Below are 23,301 nucleotides of genomic sequence, written 5' to 3'. Positions count from 1 at the left end.
TTTTACCATGTTAAATAATGGTTAGAGTCTTAAAAATTTAAATATTTTTACATGCTATTTTACAAGAAGGTATCAACGTAATGTAATATTAACGGTCCAGTTTTTATCCGATATAATTATGGCCTGAAAGTGTATTGGTTTTGGTTTCATCAGATCTAGGATCGGATTTGGATCTAATAAATAGACCTAGAGTATATTTTGAATCGAGTCTAAATCCCATCAAATCTGACTTCACCTCGCCCATGTACACCCCTGCTATACACTAGAGTGCCCCTAAAAACTAAAGGATAAGGATTCGCCAAACCGGGTATACAAATGGTTAAGTTTTTCTTAGTAACATTCAATCATCAATTCTTATCTCTTTTTATTTTTTTTTATCTTTTTTGTCGGTTGATAAAAAAAACTTAATTGAAAAGTATAGATTATTTGTTTTGATTGGATTGAATAAAAAAGCATGGAATTATTATTGTTTGTTGACATGGACACACACTGAACAGAGTTGTTTTTCACTTTTATATAAACTGGATACCACTCTGTTTCTGAGTGAGTGTGAGTTCACATGACACTTTACAGTGACAGCATGGCCCTCTCACCACTACTCTTCACCATAATCTCCTTCTTGCTCCTTTTCCAACTCCAGGCAACACCACCACCATTTGCTTGTGACTTTTCAGACCCTTCCACAAGATCCTACCCATTCTGCAATCCAAAGCTTCCAATCGCTCAGCGAGTCAGAGACCTCGTCTCAAGACTCACATTGGACGAGAAACTCTCCCAACTCGTCAACAAGGCCCCTCCCATTCCTCGCCTCGGTATCCCCCGTTACCAGTGGTGGAGCGAGGCACTCCATGGCGTTGCCGGCATTGGCGGCGGCATCTTCTTCAACGGCACTATCACTTCCGCCACCAGCTTCCCCCAAGTCATTCTCACCGCTGCCACTTTTGACTCCCACCTCTGGTACCGAATCGGTCACGTGAGTCACTTTACTAAACAATATGAAAAATAAATATATCAGATATACATTTTATTAAATGTGCGCATTCTTATTCTAATATTAAAATTTAGGTGGATAATTTAAAAGTACAATGTGTTTTAATTTAATTGGTGGTTATTCATGTTGTTCAAAAACATTATCAGTTTACTAGTATTATCCTATATCAAATCATAATTTTTATCATTTAACAAGTCTAACTCTCAACTTTACTAATTGCACGTGAGTTTTCACGATTTGTTTTTGTAACAAACTAATGGGGGCGCGTGTGAATGAAGGCGATCGGGATAGAAGCAAGAGCAATATACAATGCAGGGCAAGCAATAGGGATGACATTTTGGGCACCAAACATAAACATTTTTAGGGACCCGAGATGGGGCAGAGGACAAGAGACAGCTGGTGAAGACCCACTCATGACTTCTAACTATGCTGTCTCCTACGTTAGAGGCCTTCAAGGTGACTCCTTTCAGGGTGGAACACTCAGAGGCCACTTACAAGCTTCTGCTTGTTGCAAGCATTTCACTGCTTATGATTTGGACAACTGGAAGGGCGTTAATCGCTTTGTCTTTGATGCTCGTGTATGTCTTCTTCTCTTTATTTTCTGCATTGGATTCTCTACTTGTCATAACATATTTTATTGTTTAATTAATTAATTATGTTATGTGAAGAAGAAACAAACATATATGGTCTCTGATAGCCTAATTGATTTTTCACTTTATCCATGATTCCTCATTAATTAACTAGTCTTTACTTTTTAAGGTGTTATTCTTTACACTTTAGTTTGAGGATCAGTGAAGAATTATGTATATAACGATGGGGAGGATGTGAATATGCTCTATGATGGTACACTTTACCTACTTGAATTTAATTTTTATTAATTCTTAAAAAAAGTATATCTATAAAAAACAACACTTTTTTAAGTCATGATTTCGGTGAATTTTATACATACATTATTTTGAATAAAAAAGGAAGCAATAAAATAATCAATTCTACGGACACAATAATTGAAATTTTGATATTAGAAAGTTATTATAATGAATGGTTCAGGTAAGTTTGCAAGATCTAGCGGACACATACCAGCCTCCATTTAAGAGTTGCATAGAAGAAGGACATGCAAGTGGGATAATGTGTGCGTACAACCGTGTCAATGGGGTTCCAAATTGTGCTGATTACAATCTCTTAACCAACATTGCAAGAAAACAATGGGATTTCGATGGGTACCTAATTAATTCTTCCTTATTTTTGGGAGCTTCTATATCTGCCTTCAACGCCCTTGATTAATTTATATATGTAACAGGTATATTACATCTGATTGTGGAGCAGTGAGCCTCTTACATGATGAACAAGGATATGCAAAATCGCCAGAGGATGCTGTTTCCGATGTCCTTCGGGCAGGTAATTATTCCATACTCATAATAATTCTGGCATATAAACTGTCAAAATGTTGGTTATAATTGGAATGTCAAAGTGGAAAATGGAAAGTTTAATTAATTATGTTATTAACTAATTCTATATGCATGAATTCAATTTTGATTGTATTGTCACTATTGAGTTTTGTCGGCTTACGTGCTATATAGCAGTAGCTTTTTAATAATATCAACTATTAAGGCTACCAATTAGGGTATGAAAGTCATAGTGCTTTGGCCCATAGGACATGGTCATTGGTCCATACCACCACCTCACACTTCACATTCATCATTTCTTATTCTATTATTGTTGTTCGGATTTGGTTTAACAAGTGGAGATGTGTTATAGAAAAAAAAATTTTATATATTTAATTAAGATTATTATAAGTTTCAAAAATGTAATTTTTTTTTCTTGCATAAAACATTTCTACTTGTATATGTGCTTGCTTGTATATGTGCTTGTTAGTAAAATTCCTTTCCTTTTATTATTAGTTGTAGTTATTTATTATATATGTGGAATATAAATCTGTTTATAATTTTTCTGTTATATATCTGTCAATTTTAAATTGTGGTCCCATTTATTATTGTCCCAATGCGGCTATGCCATTGTCTCTGTTAACCAATCAAGTGTGAAATACACCAAGTTAGAGATTATTTTAGGAAGTAAAGTGTGTTATATCAACAGTTAACAAAATAATTAACACTACAGATAATTTTTTGTATAAGATAAGCGGTAGAAACTTTTTTATATTGGAAATGTGGAACAGTTGCACTCGAATCAAGATCTCTTTTAAATAAAGAAGTTAGTAAAATAATAAAATAAAGAATTAATTATTTTTAAATAAGATAATAGAATATATATTTTATAAAAATTATAAAATTAATAATAAATAATTCTTTAATTTATTAGTTCTGGCTTTAGAGGATTCAAATTTGCTGCACTCAATCCTCAACTGTGACTCTGTGAGCCTTCACTCCAGAGAAGACTTTCTTATTTCTTTGAATGTTGGCTTTTCATAGTGTGCCAGCCGTACCACAGTGGCTTTTGGTCCTGCAAGTGGCAATATTGATTAATTCCTTATACAACATCGTGTATGTATGTTTTAGCAATGAAAAAAAATATAGAGAAATAACGCATATTCTAAGTAACACAAACAACAAATTAATGTATATACTAAATAACACAAATAACGTATATATTAAATAACACAAACAAAAAATATAGACAAATAACGTATAATACTAAATTAACACAAACAGCCGATGAGAGCTTTGATGCGAGGTGTTTATCCGTCTAAGAGTGTTGCTGTTCTGCGATACTTGTGCAATCGTAGTCACTGCTGTGCTGTTTCGTGATTCTATGTTTTTATCGTCGTTGTTGTTTACGACTCTTATCAACTAAGTCGAATGTTCATTTTATTATGTATATAGATGGTTTTTTTTATTTTAAAGTGAATGTTTATTTGGGTATATCATTGATATTTTACTTGATTTGTTTGATTCCGCATGCATATACTCTGCAGAATGTTCATTTTACTATGTATGCGAATGATTTTTTTTTACTAAGATGTGAATATTTATTTGGGTCATACCATCTGAGTGAACGAAGTAAAGTGGCACGCAATGGAAGTGACAAAGACACGACGCAGCAGCATAGAAGCAAGAACAAAGGTGCAGGGGGTGCGATGCAGGGAAGAAGAAGGTGCAACAGTGGCGTCGGTTGCAGGGAGCACAGGAGCGACGCGACGCATAGGAGAAGAAGGTACATCGGTAGTGCGGTGCGTTGCTTCTTCAGATGGTGGCGGCGGTCAGGTGCATTGGTGACGGCGCAACAGACAAGGAGGAGTGAAGCGGCTATAGTAAAAGGGGAGAAAGGTAGAAGGTGAGAAGTTAGGACAGTGGTGGATAAATGGAGTAGAATGTTTTTGTTTTAGTGGACCCGAAGTGCAGTCCATTGTTCACATTGTTCGCACCTCCCATTATCTACCTAGTAAAACTCTCTAGCAATTAATAGGAGTTAAGTCTCAAAGTAGTCCCTAAAGTTGTCCTTGAGCTTCAAAGTGGTCGTTGAAGTTAATAATTACTCAAATTTGTCCTCGAACTTGCACTCCGGGACTCATACGAGTCCCTAATGCGCTTTCCGTTTATCGGAACACTAAAACGACGTCGTTTTATATTTATATAAAAAAAAGAAAACTTGAGCCTCCCCTTCCCTAACCCAAACCCTTTCCCCTTCCCCTTCCCTTCTCCTTTCTCTTTGTTGCCACTTCTCGCCGGCCTCCGTCACGGTGCCTCGCCGCGCCGCACTCCCCCCTTTCCCAACCTTGTCTCTTACACTCTTGTCTTCTCTCTATCTCTTTCTGCCTCTCCCTCTTCTCTTGTCTCCTCTCAATCTCCCTCTGCCTCTTTGATCTTAAAATTAATTCCTCCATTACTTTATTTTGTTTTTACTTCATACACAACCAACCATCAATTTCCATAGATGAATTAACTAAATATTCTTATTACTCATCAATACACACCATTTCAACAAACTCAATTCAAAGTCATCTTTTACTTAAACTACAAAATTCATTTATTAAGTTCAAAATTTTATGCAACCAGTGATAGAACAAACTCCATTACAATAAAAAATTAAAAAAAAATCATACAAAAAAAGACAGAGAAGAGAGACTAAGTTGAAAAAGGCAGCGAGCAGCATAGCGCCGTGACAGAAGCCGACGTGAGGTGGTGGCAGAGGCCTCGAATTGGAGAAAGGGAGGAAAAGGGTCTTAGATTGGGAAAGGAGAAGGGCCTCAAATTAGGGAAGGGACTGGGAAAGGGTTGGAGAAGAGGAGTGTAAAAGGAAAAGGAAAAAGGGAAATGGGGAAGGGTTGGAAAAGGAAAAAGGGAGTGTGGGAGGGAAAAGAAAAGGGAAACTAGGAAAGGGTTGGGAAAAGGAAAGAGAAGTCTATTTTTCTTCTTCTCTTTTTTAATAAATAAAATCGACGTCGTTTTTATTGTTTCGATAAACAAAAAGCGCCTTAGGAACTAGTATGAGTCTTAGAGTGTAAGTTCAAAGATAAAATTGAATAACTATTAATTTCAAAGACCATTTTAAAGTTTAAGTGTAATTTCAGGAACCAATTTAAGACTTGACTCCAATTAATAGTGTTTCATAGACCTAAGTTTAAGATATTTTTTGGGCCTAACCAAATGGCTTTACCCTAATCTCCCGGGTTAAAATATTTAGCCTCATTCGGTCTGGGAAAACCAAAATGGCATGTTCTTCCATAATTTGGTGAAAGTCCATTCATGTAACGTTGTCAAGAAAAAATTTCGGACCACCGCGATATCTATACTTCCTTAGCATCAAGACAAGCAAGAAATTGGTTAAACTGGGTTTGCATGATATGCAATGATTTGTCTCCTATGATTATATTGCACCAACTCACTCCTATTCCATTAAATTAAATAAGAGTAAAGGACAAATAGGTCCCTAACTTTTTTTATCGCAGACATTTTCATCCTCAAGGAACGAAAAATATATTCAAGTCCCTCACTCCCGAAAAATGTGGACATTTCAACCCTTCTGTTTAATTCAGGCGTTTGAGCTGGACAGAAAACGTTGACCTGGCAGAGGTGGCGCTGACCTGGCCGTTATGGAGCCCACGTGGCAGGGAGCTTTTCGAAACAGGACACGTAAGTCCCTGGAGACAAAAACGATCCCGTTTTGTTACCTCTTCCAATCTTTCAAATTTTTCTGCCCTAATCCCTGTCTGCACAGAAACGGCGAAGTGGGTATTGTGGGGAGTGGAGGAAGAAAGGAAATTCTTCCTTCCATAGCATCTGAAGGAGTATTATCAAGTTGGAGAAGAAGTAGAATCTGTGTTTTGTGTGAGTGATGAAGACAAGGGTGTGTTGGAATCTGTGTTGGGTGCAGAAGCTGTTGCATACTTTGTTTATGCGGTTTCCAATAATCTCTTCTCCAGCGTGGTTGCTTCTGCTTTGGCTTTGGCCGAAACTGATGCTGGCCTCCGGCGGCGGCTATGCCAGGTTCTAGAGGGTTTCAAGTGGAATTATGTTATTTTTTGGCAGGTTGCTGGGCTGAAATCTAGTGGCTCCGCCTTGATTTGGGGCGACGGCCAATGCTGTGATCCCAAAGGGGGCGGAGCTGGTGAGGAAGGATCTGAAGGGGATTGGAGTGGAGTTAGTAAGGGTGATGAAGAGGAGCTACAAAAGAAGGTGCTGCAGAAGCTTGATGCATACTTTGCTTGCTCTGTGTCGAAAGAGGCGAATTATGCAAGATTAGATAGGGTTTCGGATTTGCATGTTTTACTTGGCCTCAGTATTATATATTTGGTTTTGATTCGCCCCTGGTGGCTCTTTCAAGTCTAGCAAATCAATTTGGGTTTCTGATTCAGCTAACTGTTCAAACCAACTAGAATCAAGATCATTTCTTGGGAGATCAACTGGTCTTCAAACGGTTGTTTTTGTGGCTCTTAAAGCCGGAGTTGTTGAGCTTGGTTCCGTGAAAACAATGCCAGAAGACCAGGGTGTTTTGGATTTGATTAGGACAGCATTTGGTGCGAGTAAGTTGCCCCTTGGATCTCCACCCGGTTTCCAGAGTCATTAAGACATTACAGGAGCATCAAATCATGGTTCCAGAGTCAGGTGTTTCAACATCGGAGGAAAAGATGATTCATACATTCTCCATAAGAGCGCAAGACAACAAGGCTGCTGCAATACAATTGAAGAAAAAGCTTGAAGCATCCTTATCCAAAAACTGATAAGTTTTCAGAAAAGATTGTATATTTATCATGTGGCATGTTAATGCAATGCAACAATGTTATTGTTAGGTATACATGATAGTGTTCTTAGTGTACTTATATTAATCAGATTTTAAGTTAAAATCATCTTGTAAGTTAAGTCCTAAGATGTGGTTCTTGTGACTCTCTTTGAACTGATTTGTAATCAATGACTTGAATTATGTATTTACTTAAGATAAATAGCATGGATTGAATTAAATTGAATCTTCCCTTTATTTTTCACTTGTTCAGCTAAAAAATTTTGGACTAAATGTTGTTTGTGGTCAGTGTTTCGCTCAGTCACGGAGGTGATTCGCTTTTCTCTATCATTGGATTTGGTGGAGTAAGTAATTCAAATCTGATTTTCGCTTTTTTTTGCTTTGGTCTTGTTTCCATGGAAGTAATTCATTGAAGACCATCAATCCTCCAAGTTGGAAAGTCACTGTCGTTGCCGTCATGGTAGAGGGTGGTGCTCTCCATTCCCGAGTAGAACTCAGGGCTCAACCTGATAACGGATTGGAGCACTCTGAACCCGGATTCACTCTGTTTTTTCAAGCTTGTGTTCAATCTTTTCTAATAAAAGCACTTAGTGTTGGATGAGGAGTTCTTTTCTCTTTTCCCACCTCCGCTTTTTCTCCAACTTGATGATACTCTTTCAGATGCTATGGAAGGAAGAATTTCCTTTCTTCCTCCACTCCCCACAACACCCACTTCACCATTTCTGTGCAGACGAGGAATTAGAGCAGAAAAATTTAAAAGATTGGGAGAGGTAACAAAACGGCGTCGTTTTTGTCTCCAGGGACTTATGTGTCCTGTTTCGAAAAGCTTCGTGCCACGTGGGCTCCGTAACGGCCAGGTCAGTGCCACCTCTGTCAGGTTAGCGTTTTCCGTCCAGCCCAAATGCCTGAATTAAACGGAAGGGTTGAAATGTCCACATTTTTCAGGGGCGAGGGACTTGAATGTATTTTCGTTCCTTAAGGACGAAAATGTCCGAAAAAAAAAAAGTTAGCGACCTATTTGTCCTTTACTCATTAAATAAAATCAATACATCAACAATTACGCTCCCCAAATAGTAATAGCCACATAGGACGATATTTTATTGATTAAACATTAAATTAAGCATTCTGTTTCTTTGAGTAATTAATATTCAACTATGCTATATGTATATTAAAATCAGCTACTAATATATAATATATATTAAAATATAAAATACATCAAAGTTAGTTAAATAACATATATACTTATACATAAATATATATTGCTGATTTTAGTGGTTAATTTAAATATATAAATAATATTTTTGTTAAACTACAACTATATAATTAATGAATGAATATTTTTATATAAAGATAATAATTAAAAATTGTTAAATATTTAATATATTTAAATATTTGACTAACATAATACGTTTTAATATTTTAATTACTATCTTTATATGAAGAATTCTTTACATGAGTATAGGGGTGGCAAACGAGCATAAATTCGTCGCACCGGCTCGCGTAACCTGCAAAAAAAAAATGAGTTGGGTTGAAAAATTGGGAGTGCCAAATAATAAAAGTCTGCCTAATCTGCACCGCTTAAACTGCAGGCTTTGGTAGGGCGAGACGGGCTTTCCCGCCAAGCTTAGTGTTTTTGTGGCAAGGAGGTATTTTTGTAATTTTTTTTTGCTAAAACCGAACTTCCCCCCAACCCAACTTACAAGAGAATGAAGATGAAAATTAAGTGTTTTGGATTATGTTTATTTTGCTTTGGAGACAATATTTATAATTATGTTTTGGATAAATTTGGCTGGTTAACCCATAATTAGACAGAATAGGATAGAATTTTAGAACTGCCTCACTAGGTGGGGCGGGACGAGCCAACCCACCAAAAAGTGGACTTTCGACGGGGTAGGACGGATTTCCCCACTTGCCACCCCTACATGAGTAATCATCTAATTAATAATAAAGAGATAGATAAATACACAAATATCCTGCATTAAAACAAAATTGAGACTGTACCAAAAAAATGCAATGTAAATAATCTAAATGATCTGATTCCATGGCTTGAGCCCATAACTTTAAAATAAGAGCTGAAAATTTTCAGGTATGGATGTGGAATGTGGAAGCTATTTGACAGAGCATGCTAAATCAGCAGTATTGAAGAAAAAGTTAGCTACATCTGAAATAGACCGCGCCCTTCACAATCTGTTCTCAATCAGAATGAGGTTAGGACTATTTGATGGAGATCCAATCAAGCTCCCATTTGGCTTCATTGGACCCAACAACGTGTGTTCCAAGGAACACCGCTACTTAGCCCTGGAGGCAGCAAGAAACGGCATTGTCCTCTTGAAGAACCAACACTCCCTCCTCCCACTTCCTAAGACAAACCCTCCTATCTCCCTCGCCGTCATCGGCCCCAACGCCAATGCTTCCCCTCTAACCCTTCTTGGAAACTATGCTGGCCCTCCCTGCAACCAACTCACTTTGTTGCAGGGCTTCCAGCATTATGTTAAGGACACTCTCTACCACCCCGGATGCGACGGCGGCGCCAAGTGCCCTTTTGCCCACATAGACCAGGCTGTTCAACTTGCCAGCAAAGTGGATTATGTTGTCATGGTTATGGGGTTGGATCAGAGCCAGGAGAAGGAGGAGCGCGATCGCGTTCACCTTGACTTGCCCGGCAAGCAACTTGAACTCATCAATGCCGTCGCTAAAGCTTCTAAGAAGCCCGTTATTTTGGTGCTTCTCTGCGGAGGCCCGGTGGATATCTCTTCCGCCAAGTATAATAACAAAGTTGGAGGAATTCTATGGGCTGGTTATCCCGGGGAACTTGGCGCCATTGCACTTGCTCAGATCATCTTTGGTGACCATAACCCAGGTTAGTTAATATCAGCGTTCTGATATCATGTCATGAAACTATTTCTGTTGATTTCAACTTAACAATATTTATGTGTTCAATGCAATGCAGGAGGAAGATTACCAATAACTTGGTACCCAAAAGATTACATAAAAGTACCAATGACAGACATGAGGATGCGTGCTGATCCTTCATCAGGCTACCCTGGTAGAACATATAGATTCTACACAGGTCCTAAGGTCTATGAATTCGGCTTTGGCCTAAGCTACACCAAATACTCCTATGAATTTGTTTCCGTCACGCACGACAAGCTCCACTTCAGCCATTCATCCACTCATTTCATGCTACAAAACTCGTCAGAAACCTTGAGGTACAAGTTAGTCTCAGAGTTGAGCGAAGAAGCTTGCAAAAGCATGGCGGTTTCGGTGACTGTGGGAGTTCAGAACCATGGAAGCATGGTTGGGAAACATCCTGTGTTGCTGTTCTTGAAACATGGGAGACAGGGGAATGGGAATCCTATGAAACAGTTGGTTGGTTTTGAGAGTGTGTTGTTGGATGCAGGGGAAAAGGTTCATGTTGGATTTGAACTAAGTCCTTGTGAGCATATGAGTAGAGCAAATGAGGAAGGTTCATTGGTAATTGAAGAAGGATCTCATTTGTTGCTTGTAGGTGATGTTGAGTACCCAATTCATGTCATTGTTTGAACTCTAAATGCCAAAGATTCATAATTCTTCAATAAGGTCAAACCTAAGTTGGTGCCAAAGTGAAGTGGTTATTTATAGACTACTAAACTAAATGCATCACAATTCATAATTTGATCTGCTTCTTAATTATATCATTATGGTCAAAGAAGAAGTCTCTTTTTTGTGAAGCAAGTTGTTGAGATGTTTAATTAACTTCTTAGAAGTTTGTTCTAATTATTTATGTATCATTATTTGAATAGAATGTGTTGCATTACACTAAAATCAATCATTAATATAAAATATACATTGAAATATAAATATATATTAAAAATAAATTAAACTACATATATTTATATATAAATACACTGATAGTTAGGGTCTGATTTTATTATTTTAGTGTATAAATAATATTTTTATTATTTTTTAGCTATAAAAATAATTTTAGATGGATTATATATCTAAACCCGAATTAATATTTCAATGGTAAATATTATTTTGTAACAAATGGAATATATATGTTTGATGCGAATCTTAATAATTGATAAAGTCGACCAAGGAATGTCCCACATGACTAAATGTCTTATTCAGAATTCGTATGGTTGATATTTTAGGAAGAATTAGTATGATGAAGCTTATAAGAAAAAACAATTGACCACTCACCTTTCACATAAGAAGCCATGGATAAATTGACAGCTTGCATCAAACATTCTTACAATAATTTGCATGATAGGTTTCACTAATATTAGGGCAGTGACTACGATGACTATGGGATTTTAAAAAGTAGGTTAAAATTAAAGTAATATTAATAAATATTATTTAAAAAAAGATATTATCAAATTATAAAAAAATATATTTTTTTTATTTGTATTAGAGTATCTATCAAGTCAAAAGTCTAATAACTAATTTTTTGGATAGAATGGTGAAAATTCAGGTGTAGTCGACTTCACATGAAGTTAATAACTGAAAGTCGTTAGATGAAAATTTAGTCAAATCAGTCAAATCATCAAACGGCTCTCAATTATCAACTTCACATAAAGTCAAATTTCCACCAAAAATTAATTAAGAGACACAAACTTTCATCTATTTTTTGCTAACTAGACTTTAATTTTAATAATATTTATATAATCACCGTAAGCCATAATCACCGTAGTTTAATCATACTAAAATCTACCTTTATATTGTATAAACTTTCATTCTTCTTTTGAAAATGAATGAGTATTTTAGGATCTTAAATTGCTTTCTCGCTTGCTAAATGTTTATCCACGTAGCAAAACAAGAATCAAGTGTTCTCTAAAATCCAAATTTGATTTACACAGAAGTATTTAAAAAAAAATGCAATCATCAACCACCCCAACATAACTATTTAAAGTTGGTAGATGGAGTATTAATGTGCATCCAGTGAACGTGTCCTTTTCTCGTTTATAGTTTCAGAAAAGTAAACCCAAAACTTAAAAGCGTATGGTTGGTTGTTGCTATCTTATAACATGTATGTTACACTTACACATGCATCAATTTTCTAAATAGAGTTCTTTGAATATTTTGAAGCTACTAGTAACAAAAACTGCCAAGACTTTAAATTAATATCAAGCCAGAATGTTAACTTCAATTTCTTATGATAATATGACATGTGAATAGTTGATTGAATAATGGAGGATGATATATGTTGTTCCATGAGCCAGAAATAGCTATTATATGGGGTGGCAACGCAACCGTGTCACTATTTATTTTAATGCATGATTGAGTTTGTGACAGTGATAGTGAGTGACATACTAAATATAAGTACAAGAACCCATACATTGATACATACATAGTTCTCCATCCACAGTTTAAGGGAGGGATAAGGTTGTGTTTTTTCTTGTTTCTTGCATTTTGGAATCCAGCTTCTTGGTCCCCAGGTACCATTTTTCATTGTGTGTATATATTTCTCTCTGCTTCTTCTTTCTTTGCTTTCCATTCTTCACTTTCATGTTAGTCATATCTACTTTTGTACATACCTTAAAAAAGAAGTGAAATGTTAATGATATGTATTCTAATATGATAGAACTATAGGAGGGTAAAAAAATTATATATAATATATAGTTTATTGTATAATCACATAGAACTTATTAATTCCTTAATATGTTTATGTTTTCTTAAATCGTGGGTTTTGCTTTCTTATTTGTATGTATCTTCAAATTTGTTCAGATCTAAATGTATGGTAATACGGTATGAATTGTTTACTAGGTAAGTAAGGTTTATACGTACAAGAAAGGTTATAACTTATAACTACTCTTAAGTCTTAACGGATGAAACTAACTTGCTAACTAAGTCTACATAGAACATACTAGTACTGTGAAATCACGTTTTGTTAATTAACCACATACTAAGGTAATTTGACTTAAGTGGCTATAAATATAAACCTATATTTCAACGAACAAATCATAGGCAAAGCAAAATAAACTACACCTAAATTGTTCATTGTTAATTTATACCAAAAAATCATAGTTTGCTTTATATGTTACTGACCTTTGCATTGTTCATTAATCATTGTTATAACCTTTAGAAAGTCTTTTCAGATGATGAGTAGTGTGGATCATAGAAACAGTAGTACCGTCTATAAAGGCCATGAGAAGATATCAATATCACAAGAAGAGCAAGAAAAGGTACGTTAGCTTTAAAAAATCGCTTTCTGCTTTTATTTTTAGTAATTTTGCGAAGAAAAAAAAAATAGAAATACAACCGAATAGGTCGATAAAGTTTGAATATAATAACTTGGTTGCTTGCAGATCAATGAGGTGAGAAGGTTGATAGGTCCATTATCAGCAAAGGCATCTGTTTATTGCAGTGATTTATCCATATCAAGGTATTTGAGATCCAAAAACTGGAATGTGAAGAAGGCAACACAAATGCTGCAGCGGAGCCTGAAATGGAGAGAAGAATACAAACCTGAAGAGATACGTTGGGTGAGTCACTTCTATCTCGTGGTTTCTTATATGCCAATATTGCTAGTATTGCTTTGTTTATAAATTTGCTGCATTCCCAACATAAAGACTGTTACTATGGTACAAAGAATTTAGAAAAAAAAAAACGAAGAATTATTTAAAAAAATATTATTTTTATTATTCATAGTTTTTATTTATGATTATAAAATTCTTATCAATATATAGACTAAGAGTACGCTAAAAATACACTCATTATGGGATAATATCATAATAAATTATATTGATTTTTTTTCTAATCCTTTCTAATATTTTCTTGATTTTGTTCCCTAATTATGATATTCTAATAGAGACTTGGGTCAATATTCATTATTCAACCCTTTCTATTTTCCTTCTTGGTGCAGGAAGATGTTGCTAATGATGCAGAGACTGGGAAGATTTATATGCCAGGTTACTATGACAGGCATGGTAGGACAGTCCTAGTAATGAGGCCTAGTCGCCAGGTTAAACTTCACTAAGAGTCAATTACTTTCTTTTTACTGAAGTTGATAATTAAGAACTGTTAGATAATTTGATATATTTGACTAAATTTTCATCTAACGATTTTATGCATTTCTTATTTCTCTAATATACTTGTGTTTATTTGGACAGAGAAGCACACATGATATAAAAGAACAGATTATGTATTTTGTATACTGCATAGAGAATGCCATATTCAATCTTCCACCAAATCAAGAAGAGATAGTTTGGCTGGTTGATTTCCAGGGTTACACTTTGGCAAACCTTTCATTCAAGATCACACGTGAAACTGCTTTTATATTACAAGAATATTATCCAGAGCGCCTTGGTTTGGGATTTATGTATAATGCACCTAGGATCTTTCGGCCATTCTACGCGGTAACTAACTAACTAACTAACTAACAGGTTTTGATAGTTATGGTCATAAATATAGTAACATCTTGTGATGTCAAAGCTAACAGTGAATTGCTGCAGATGGTGAAGCCTCTGTTAGAGTCCAAGACTTACAACAGAATTAAGTTCGGTTACTCAAACGATCACAACACCAAGAAGATGATAGAGGATTTGTTCGATATGGATCAACTCGATTCTGCATTTGGTGGGAACAATGACACTGGATTTGATATAGTAAAATATGCTGAGAGAATGAAAGAGCAGGATAAGAAGGTTGCCTCTTTCTGGGCACTGGTAAAGACTCCATCATCATCAGTGTCACACAGTGCAAGTTCTTCAGACTCAACCAGTTTAGATCCAGATTCTGATGGTTCTAACACAGAGAATTGAATGTTCCTAATATCTTGGTTAATGAAGGTAAAAAACTGTTACACTATACCTGTAGTCTTTTAAGAAGTTCTGAGTCAACTGTAATATGTGGCAAGATGCCAAAACGTTACTTTATGTTGGATATTATAAGCTTAATGTGAACTTTATGTTGGATTTCATGAGTTTATCAGACTAACAAAAATGTAATTTTACATGGTAGTTTAAGTGCCCTCTTTTCTTTTTTTTTTTAAAAAATAAAAATAAAAACAAAAAAATATTTGGGATAGCAAGCTTCGACCCTTTTTTTTTTGGGCTTGGAGCTTCTTTTTTTCCTGATTATGTAGTATTGATGATTGAATGCGTAGCAAATGTTTCATGGAAAAAAAAATACAAAGTATAGACCATGAAACACTAAGATATAGATAACCTGCAAAGTGTTTTGCTAGAAAAGAAATGAAAAAGTTCTATTCGAGTTATTTTACATTGTTCAAAATTTTCAATATTCTTCAATAAAACAGGCACAAAACAGCTTTGTGTAAAACCGGAAATAGCGTTTAATCCTCAACTGCATGAGAAATGAGTTAAAATGATGTTCTAAGAGTACTTTGGAATAACTAGTTTCAAACTTTCAATAATGAAACATTAATTATATATCCAATAGAAGTCCACATTACAACTCATTTACAATTATATAAGAATGAATCCGAACTGAAAATATTACATGACTATCATACTCATACTACAACAGTCACATGGAAACAATTGCTAACCATACGATATAAATATACCTAAGAATGAGAGAGTTTCTCCCAAATACACGGCTTCAAAACTTTACTAAAAAAAATCCAAAACAACCTTGTTTTAGGGCAAGTGAAAATATTCACGCTACCCCCTTTGTATGTGATTCAACTGCTATAATGCTGATTAATGGTGAATATTGTATCTCCTGAAATAGTCAAAAGAGAATTGGATTTAGTATATGGAGAGAGACGAATGAAAATATGAAATTGAAAAGAAGTATTGAGTGTTTACCAAGAAAACATATCATTAGAACATCTCATCCAACTTCTGTCTGTAAAGAGCCAATCGCTGTGACCAAAATATAAAGTTAGAATTAGTTAAAGATGAAGGATAGAAGAATGAATAGAACAAACAATAGAGCTTCATCCTTGGGGAAGGAAAATTGAAGAACGAATAATGGAACTCATAATAGGGGATCAATCAAAATAGCAGATGACTCACAAGTAATCACTAACAATAGATTACAGAAGCAAGACAACAAAATCCAGTCAGAAGTTTGACGAAGCCACCTTTTTTATGCGTTGCAAAAAAGCAGTAAATATTACTGTATTTACTATTATAAGAGTTTCTTCACTGATAGTTGTCAACTATTAACTACGTTTTGTTAATAACAAAGTATCAAACACACTGATTGAAGAAAAATGAAATATTTTAACCAGGAATATCATTGCAACTTCCTTATCAGAATTAGATTTGTCTATGGACTTCCTAAAAATAAAGGTGAAGCTTAAAATTACTCACAAAATGTAGCAGGGCTCAAACTGGAAGAATATAACCTGATACTACTTATATACACAAAAACTTGTAAGATTCAAATGAAAGGCATCAATAATGAAATTCAACTTTCATCCCACTAAGAAATCCATATTTAATCTTAGATTTGGTTGCTGGGTACAATTATAACAGCAAAGTTTACTTACTTTGGCAATTAGGACATCTGTCATTTGTCAATATCAATCGTTATAGCATAGCACATAAAGACAAGAAAAATAACATCAACAATTCACAAGCCAAACTATATGGATTTATAGATGTTATATTCTTTATATTTCTTGTGTAATACAAGTGACATTGCACTTGCGGCATTCTAGGCGACTGATATCTATCTTTAAATCAAATCCTCTATGATGAAGAAATTTTTTTTTAGAAGATTAAAAAAGGTTGAAATATAAAAGCTGATATGAACTAGATACCTTGGTGTAAGCATAAACCCCAGCTTCCTGTGGTCCTATGGGACTCCCCCTCCTAATGAATCTTCCCTCTTTGAAAATATACAGCATGGGAATTCCAGTTGACAGTTCCAAACTAATGACCTATAGAAAGGTTAGAAGGAAAACACTAAATAAATAAATAATCACCATTTAGTGTGATATATGAACCTGAGGCACCATAACTCAGCATACTCCAATTACCTCTTGGGAAGTTAACTTGTCCAGATACATGATAATGGATCTCAGGGAGTTTCCGTGGGCAGCAATCATAACATTCTTTCCAGATAAAAGTTGAGGTTCAATCTGCAGCACAAAGTCAATGGAACAATCCCTTGTCAATGTCAAATGATCACTTCTGCCACAGCAGAAATTCAACCATACAATGTATCAAACCAAATACTTCTTGTCTAGCACATATAGTGTTGAAGTTACTTGGTATAGCACATATAACATCAAAACTAAACTTTCACTTACTTGGTCTCTAAAATAGGCAACTGCTCTTTCAGCACACATTTCCAAACTTTCTCCATTGGGAGGAGGTGTGTCATAGCTTCTGCGCCACTCATGGACTTGCTCTTTTCCATATCTGTCAGCTGTTTCTTGTTTATTGAGACCCTGTAATTCCCCATACCTGAAATGATAACGATTACAAAATGCTGATTAGATCTCAACAATATTCTCGACATTGTAAAGGAGGAACTAAAAGCAAAAATAAGGAAAAAGATTACTACATTCTTTCATTTAATTGCCATGATGCTATGACTGGTATAGACTGTTTTTTAGTGTCTTCACTAAAAACTTGACTCCATTGCCTTGCTTGTTCACTTTCATTATGAATGATGATAGGCACCTGAAGGAATTTTTATGGTTAACAGCTTATAAATTGAACTTTAAATAGTTCTTCAAATTGTGTAAACAACAAAAGTTCAGTATGCCAGTATATGCATAATGAGCAATAACCAGAGCATTACATGTCAATTTATCGATTACCTAACTTTCTCAGTTAGTTTCAGCTTAGCAGTGATTTTGGAGCATGCCATTGCCATGCTTCCTAGTTCCTAATATGCCCTAAGCCTTCTAATAATGAGATATTTTTGACACCATAAGATAGTTTTCCATTCTTTTTTACCTTCTTACGACGATGCTGGGTCATGGCCAGCATGGCTGTCATTTGTGCCCGAATCAAAGCAGATGTAAATATCACATCAACTGGAATGCTGCTAATTCTTTTGCCAGCTTCTATTGCCTCATCTATGCCCTTCTTGCTTAGTGGAACATCAACACAACCTGTGAATAAGTTCTTTTCATTCCACAGCGACTCACCATGCCTAATGAGGATCAAAGCCGCTTCATCTGAAATAGAAACATATTGAACATCAATTAGTTAACTTTAGACCCTAAAATTCTTGAATGTTTCACTGTTTTGCACACATGAATGTCTAGTAATAGATATAGATTTCAAATTACCAAAAGGAGTATCTATCTTACTTGATTTCTTGTTAGTGTCAGTGGTGGGGGTTCTCGAAGGGGATAATGAAACTGGATCTGCCACCGATGTTTGAGAAGCCGAAGATCGAATAACACTGCGACGGTTACTGCAGCTAGAATACCTAGCTCCTCTGCTTGACAAGACATTGTTACTCACAGAATCGTTATTCACCAATCTCACGAAATTGTTCCTGAGCCTCTGCTTATGATTAACATTGTTGGCATAAGAATGAGACTGAAAAGTCCCAATAGCATGGCGATACACTTCAGCAGCCATTATCTGAAGCATTGAAAATAAAGCAATACCAATTAAACCCTGCTATCCTACACAAATAATCCAAAGCAGTTTCTCGATTCATCCACAAACACGTATGATTCAAATGAAACAAGAAAACGCACAAACGCATAGGAAGAAAATATCCATAAAAAAAAACCTTAGATATCAAAAAAATAAAAAAACAAGTAATCAAACTTAGATCTATGCAGAGATGAAATGAGCGTACCGGAGATGGAATGAATACGGAAGAAGAGAGAAATGATTGATATATAGAAGCGGAAATTAGGCGGGCGAGAAAAACGAGGTGGCAATGCAACGAAGGTAGCGTAAAGCTTTAATTACAGAGAGAATCTTAATTCTAATGCAAGGGAGAAAAGATGGCGGAGTTATACAAGGTGAGGTGGTGGTTACAGCCGTACAGGTGTCGATTTTTGGTGGCAGCCAAAAAAGAAAAAAAAAACCTGACAAAATTGTTAGTTATAGAAGAAATCGCAGCTTGGTGTTGGGTTGGTGAAGGTGACGTTATTTAATATTTATATTACAAGTTCCATCAAAGCATGAACGCAACAGTGCTTGAAATGTTGGTTGGTTTGAATAAATCCCACCAACACTGTAATGCCAAATTTGAAACTTTGTAATACCGAACTTTATTTTTGTGCTGATATATATATACTCGTTTATTTTCCTCCCTTGCGTCAATAAAACGAATAAATCCTTGCGAATATGCTTAAAAATTCCAACTGTTGGTTTTATGATTAATATTAATTATTTTTATTTTATCGGAGAATTAGCTTTTTATTATCAATAATCAATTAATAAAGTAATAGATGAGCAAAAATAAAGAGGATAAAATAATATAAAAAATGTTGATTTATTGTTTGTTAAAAAAATTAATTTTTTTTAAATAATGATGTGGATTTATTTTTTTTAAACCTAAGTAGAAAAAGCATGCACACAACACACAAAGATATCCTAAAACCCTTATCCAAAAAATGGCATTTTTAATTTTTGTTTACGGCCCACAAAGGGCCAGAAAAAGTCAAGTATCAACCGCCACCACGAAAACAAATAAATAAAATTTGTTTAAAAACGGGGGACCCACAGGCCGGGCCCCCATATAGCCACAAAATTAGTTGGAATAAGGAAGGTCACCACTACCAAGAGAAGAGCCATCGCCACCAGAGCCAGGGAGAGCAGTCGGAGCACCATCAGGACCAGAGAGAGAAGTCGGAGCAGCACCAATGGAAGACGGAGTAAGTTGATCAGGACCATTCTCAGGAGCCTTTGAAGAACTTAGGGCATCTCCTGATCGGGGTGGGGGGAGATTCCACTATCCTTTGACCCCGAGTCTTCAACTCAGATTCAGAAACAAGTCGGAGAGGGGAAATAATGGCCCCGTCAACCACGATCTTATCAGAATCCAAAGGTGAAAGATCCAGGTCGGGAGCAATAACCCTGACCTGTTCCTTGAAGATCCTCCACGCCTCTTCGGCTCCCTCAGCGATGGAGTCCTCCAGCTCCAAGTAGGCTTCCCGACATCTCGCTAAATCCTACTTCACGTCCACATGGGCCTCGAACAAACTCATATAACTCCGCTTCGCCTTCTTCCTCAGACCCTCCGCCATGGCACACTGACCCAGCAACTTCTTCTCCCTCTCCCGAAGACGATCCCTCTCATTCTTCAACTCGGCGACCTCCACCTTCAACCTCTTTTCCTCTTCTTGATATAAGAAAATCCTCCCCTCTAGCTCCTCAACCCTCATGGACGAACCCAAAGAGCTGAGGGGTGTCTTTTCAAAATTATCCAGAAGTCTCGTACATACCCCCGCCACCCTAACATTCCCCTGAACCATAACATTAAGGTGGTTTCGAACGGAAGCATCATCCATACTTATACGAGTATGAGGATAGATATGATTCCAAACGAACTGAGGCGCATTAGACTTGGCCTCACCCTTAAAAGAAGAACTAGACTCTAAAATCTTGCGCTTCATCTTCTCTGGCTCAGGGGAAGATCGGGGAGGAGGGGATGGAAGAGAAGAGGCTGAAGAGGATATGACAATAGGCCGGGAGGGGGTCCCCAAGTTGTGAGGAAGAGGAGGAGGGGGAGGAGGAGGAGGGCCAGCAGCTCTGGTACCACCAACCCTGGTGCAAAACCTCGACTTGGCCTCCTGAACTCTCTGATAAGACTCTCTGGAATTCTTTTTCGCCATTTCTGAAAAAACCATCAGATAGTAGGAAAGTCAGCATAGAAGCCAGAGGAAACAACTCGAAAAACTATCAGGTCAGAAAACAAAATAAACAAACATAACGTTACCTAATTGGGCCTGCACAAAGGTCGGGGACCCCTGGAGGAACTTTTTTGTCTCTAAATAAGGGGCTTTCCCCCATACTTCTTGAAAGAATCCCAAAATGGCCACCTCCACCTCATCCAGGTCATCCAAACCATATTTTTCACAGGGAGAGGCCTCTAACCAGTACAGGGGAAAGCGAGGAGAAGAATTTTGGTCCAGAAAAAAGGGGTGGTGACCCTCTACAGATTGCACTTTGAAAAAGAAATTTTTAAAATCATGGAAGGATTCGTCAAAAAGGGTAAAAACTCTCCAGCCTTCTATGGCCCGGAAAGACACCCATTGCTGTTTGTTATTTTGCCCACTAAAGGGCTTGGTCATGTGAAAAAGAAAAAAGAAGATCTTTAAAGAGGTCAAAAAATCTAGTGCATGGCTGACGAACTGATAAATTTTCAGAAATCTCCAAGAGTTAGGGTGAAGTTGGGTTGGACCGACACGACAATGAGATAAAACGGCTATCTCAAAGTCGGAAAAGGAAAGAAAAATGCCCAAATGGGTAAACAGACTTTCATACATAAAGAAAAAATGAGGGTCTGCATCAGATGCCCTCCCAAAACAAACCCGATCTTCCGGACCTGGGGCAACTGGTGCAGAATTTATAACCCACAAACTAACCGGCAAGTGCACCGGGTCGTACCAAGTAATACCTCAAGTGAGTGAGGGTCGATCCCACGAGGATTGATGGATCAAGCAACAATGATTGAGTGATTGGCTTAGTAAGACAAACAGAAAAGAGTGTTTTGGTTGTTCAAAAGCATTAAACAGTAATTAAGAGAATATCAGAAAGCATGTAGTAAATAATATGGGAGAAACAATATGAAGCAGGCAGTTAAGGTTTCAGAGTTATCTATTTTCCGAATTGACTTTTCTTACTAACTATTTTAATCATGCAGGATTTAATTCATGGCAAATTATATGTGACTAGACCCTAATTCCTTAGACCTTTCTAGTCTCCTCTAAAATTTATCAACTGCTAATTCCTTGGTCAATTAATTCCAATTAGGGGATAAAGATCAAATTCTAGTTTATATGCCACAAAAATCCTAATTATCCAAATATAAGAGGATTATATGTCACGTATCCCGTTAAGTTCAGATAATTAGAATTTAGGAGAAATTATTTTCAAGTTGTTGTTCAAGTAATGAGCTTTTCCAAGTTATACAAGAACTCAATTAGAAAGAGGGTCTTACTTCCGTTCCACTCAAATTCATAAGATAAAGAACGAAAATAATTCTTGAAATATAAATCAAAACATGAATTAAAATAGAAAAATAATAGTATCAATCTATACAATAGACAGAGCTCCTAACCTTAACAGTGGAGGTTTAGTTGCTCATGGTTCAGAGAGAAAACTAGGATTGTAAATTGGACTGAGGTGGAATGAAAAGTTAACTAATGGAATTCCCTAAAAAGGAAGTTTCTTTTCCCTTTTATATCTAATCCTAATAAATTTAAAATCTAGTTTCTAAAAACTAAAATAATATCTTTTCCTAATTTAAAGATAAAAATAAAATTTTAAATCAGAATTAACTAAATAATCAGCAAGCCTTCAATTGATGGATGGGAACCACTTGCTTTGTAGGGTCCACGCTTAACTTGGAAAGTAATAGGAAGTGTTCGCCTGAGTCCTCCATTCTGCAGCCTCTAATATGTGTTTCCTGGACTGAAAACTGGGTCAAAAATAGCCCAGAAATTGCCCCCAGCATTTTCTGCGTTTTCTGCATGTGGCGCATGTAACGCGTACGCATCAGTCACGCGTACGTGTCGATGGTTTTCTTCGCGTGGCACGCGTACGCGTCAAGTACGCGCACGCATCGCTGTGCAACTTTGCTTTTCACACGTACGCATCAAGGACGCCCACGCGTCGCCATGGAAAGCTCCAAATCACGAGCACGCATCGCTCTTCGCTGTCATATCCTTTAATTCTTGTGCTGTAGAAACTCCATCAAATCGAGCCGAATGCTACCTAAAATAAACAGAATTGCACGAGACTCAAAGTAGCATCCATAGTAGCTAAAAGACAATTAATTATTGATTAAACTTAACAAATTAGATGCAAATTTACTAGGAAAAAATAAGAAAGATGCTCACGCATCAGCAACCAGTTCGTACTTCAGCTCGTACTCATCAAGAGCACAGATTCTATGATGAGCGCACAGATCGGAAAGGTAATCAGTATCTACCAGGGGGCTCTCCCAAAACACAGTGTCATCAACCCATAATGAAAGAGACTCTAGAGTAGACATCTTGTTCCTAAAAAGATAACGAA

At 36.4% G+C, this 23,301-nt stretch overlaps 3 protein-coding genes across 5 annotated transcripts; 2 read left to right on the top strand and 1 right to left on the bottom strand.

Moving 5' to 3' along the window:
* Nucleotides 1–475: 475 nt before the first annotated feature.
* LOC107460800 (probable beta-D-xylosidase 7) lies at nucleotides 476–10,927 on the top strand. Its single transcript, XM_016079200.3, has 6 exons — nucleotides 476–973; nucleotides 1,270–1,569; nucleotides 2,039–2,208; nucleotides 2,289–2,386; nucleotides 9,270–10,043; nucleotides 10,134–10,927. Exons 1-6 carry the CDS (start codon nucleotides 560–562, stop codon nucleotides 10,724–10,726), a joined length of 2,349 nt encoding a protein of 782 aa, XP_015934686.1. The 5' UTR covers nucleotides 476–559; the 3' UTR covers nucleotides 10,727–10,927.
* A 1,359-nt stretch (nucleotides 10,928–12,286) lies between these two features.
* LOC107460806 (uncharacterized) lies at nucleotides 12,287–15,089 on the top strand. Of its 2 annotated transcripts, none has more exons than XM_016079210.2 (6): nucleotides 12,287–12,600; nucleotides 13,248–13,347; nucleotides 13,471–13,647; nucleotides 14,028–14,126; nucleotides 14,275–14,520; nucleotides 14,617–15,089. In XM_016079210.2, exons 2-6 carry the CDS (start codon nucleotides 13,261–13,263, stop codon nucleotides 14,923–14,925), a joined length of 918 nt encoding a protein of 305 aa, XP_015934696.1. In that variant the 5' UTR covers nucleotides 12,287–12,600; nucleotides 13,248–13,260; the 3' UTR covers nucleotides 14,926–15,089. The 2 variants fall into 2 exon arrangements, with proteins under 2 accessions (XP_015934696.1, XP_015934695.1); XM_016079209.3 differs by having other exon boundaries at nucleotides 12,288–12,600; nucleotides 13,261–13,347.
* A 433-nt stretch (nucleotides 15,090–15,522) lies between these two features.
* Nucleotides 15,523–19,280, bottom strand: LOC107460805 (2,3-bisphosphoglycerate-dependent phosphoglycerate mutase 1). 2 transcript variants are annotated; one of them, XR_008002254.1, is made up of 10 exons: nucleotides 18,908–19,280; nucleotides 18,405–18,684; nucleotides 18,046–18,269; nucleotides 17,648–17,766; nucleotides 17,391–17,547; nucleotides 17,118–17,219; nucleotides 16,899–17,018; nucleotides 15,937–15,993; nucleotides 15,782–15,850; nucleotides 15,523–15,747 (listed from the first exon to the last, which is right to left on the bottom strand). XR_008002254.1 is itself a non-coding variant. In XM_016079208.3 (9 exons), the coding sequence occupies exons 2-8, from the start codon at nucleotides 18,679–18,681 to the stop codon at nucleotides 15,952–15,954; spliced, it is 1,041 nt and encodes a 346-aa protein (XP_015934694.1). In that variant the 5' UTR covers nucleotides 18,682–18,684; nucleotides 18,908–19,280; the 3' UTR covers nucleotides 15,523–15,850; nucleotides 15,937–15,951. The 2 variants fall into 2 exon arrangements, 1 of the variants encoding a protein (XP_015934694.1); XM_016079208.3 differs by having other exon boundaries at nucleotides 15,523–15,850.
* Between the last annotated feature and the right edge of the window lie 4,021 nt (nucleotides 19,281–23,301).

Source organism: Arachis duranensis, chromosome 8, assembly GCF_000817695.3.
Source record: "Arachis duranensis cultivar V14167 chromosome 8, aradu.V14167.gnm2.J7QH, whole genome shotgun sequence".
In the NCBI taxonomy this organism is placed as follows: domain Eukaryota; kingdom Viridiplantae; phylum Streptophyta; class Magnoliopsida; order Fabales; family Fabaceae; genus Arachis; species Arachis duranensis.
Note: the sequence above shows the minus strand (reverse complement) of the source record. Positions and strands in the feature narration are given on the sequence as shown.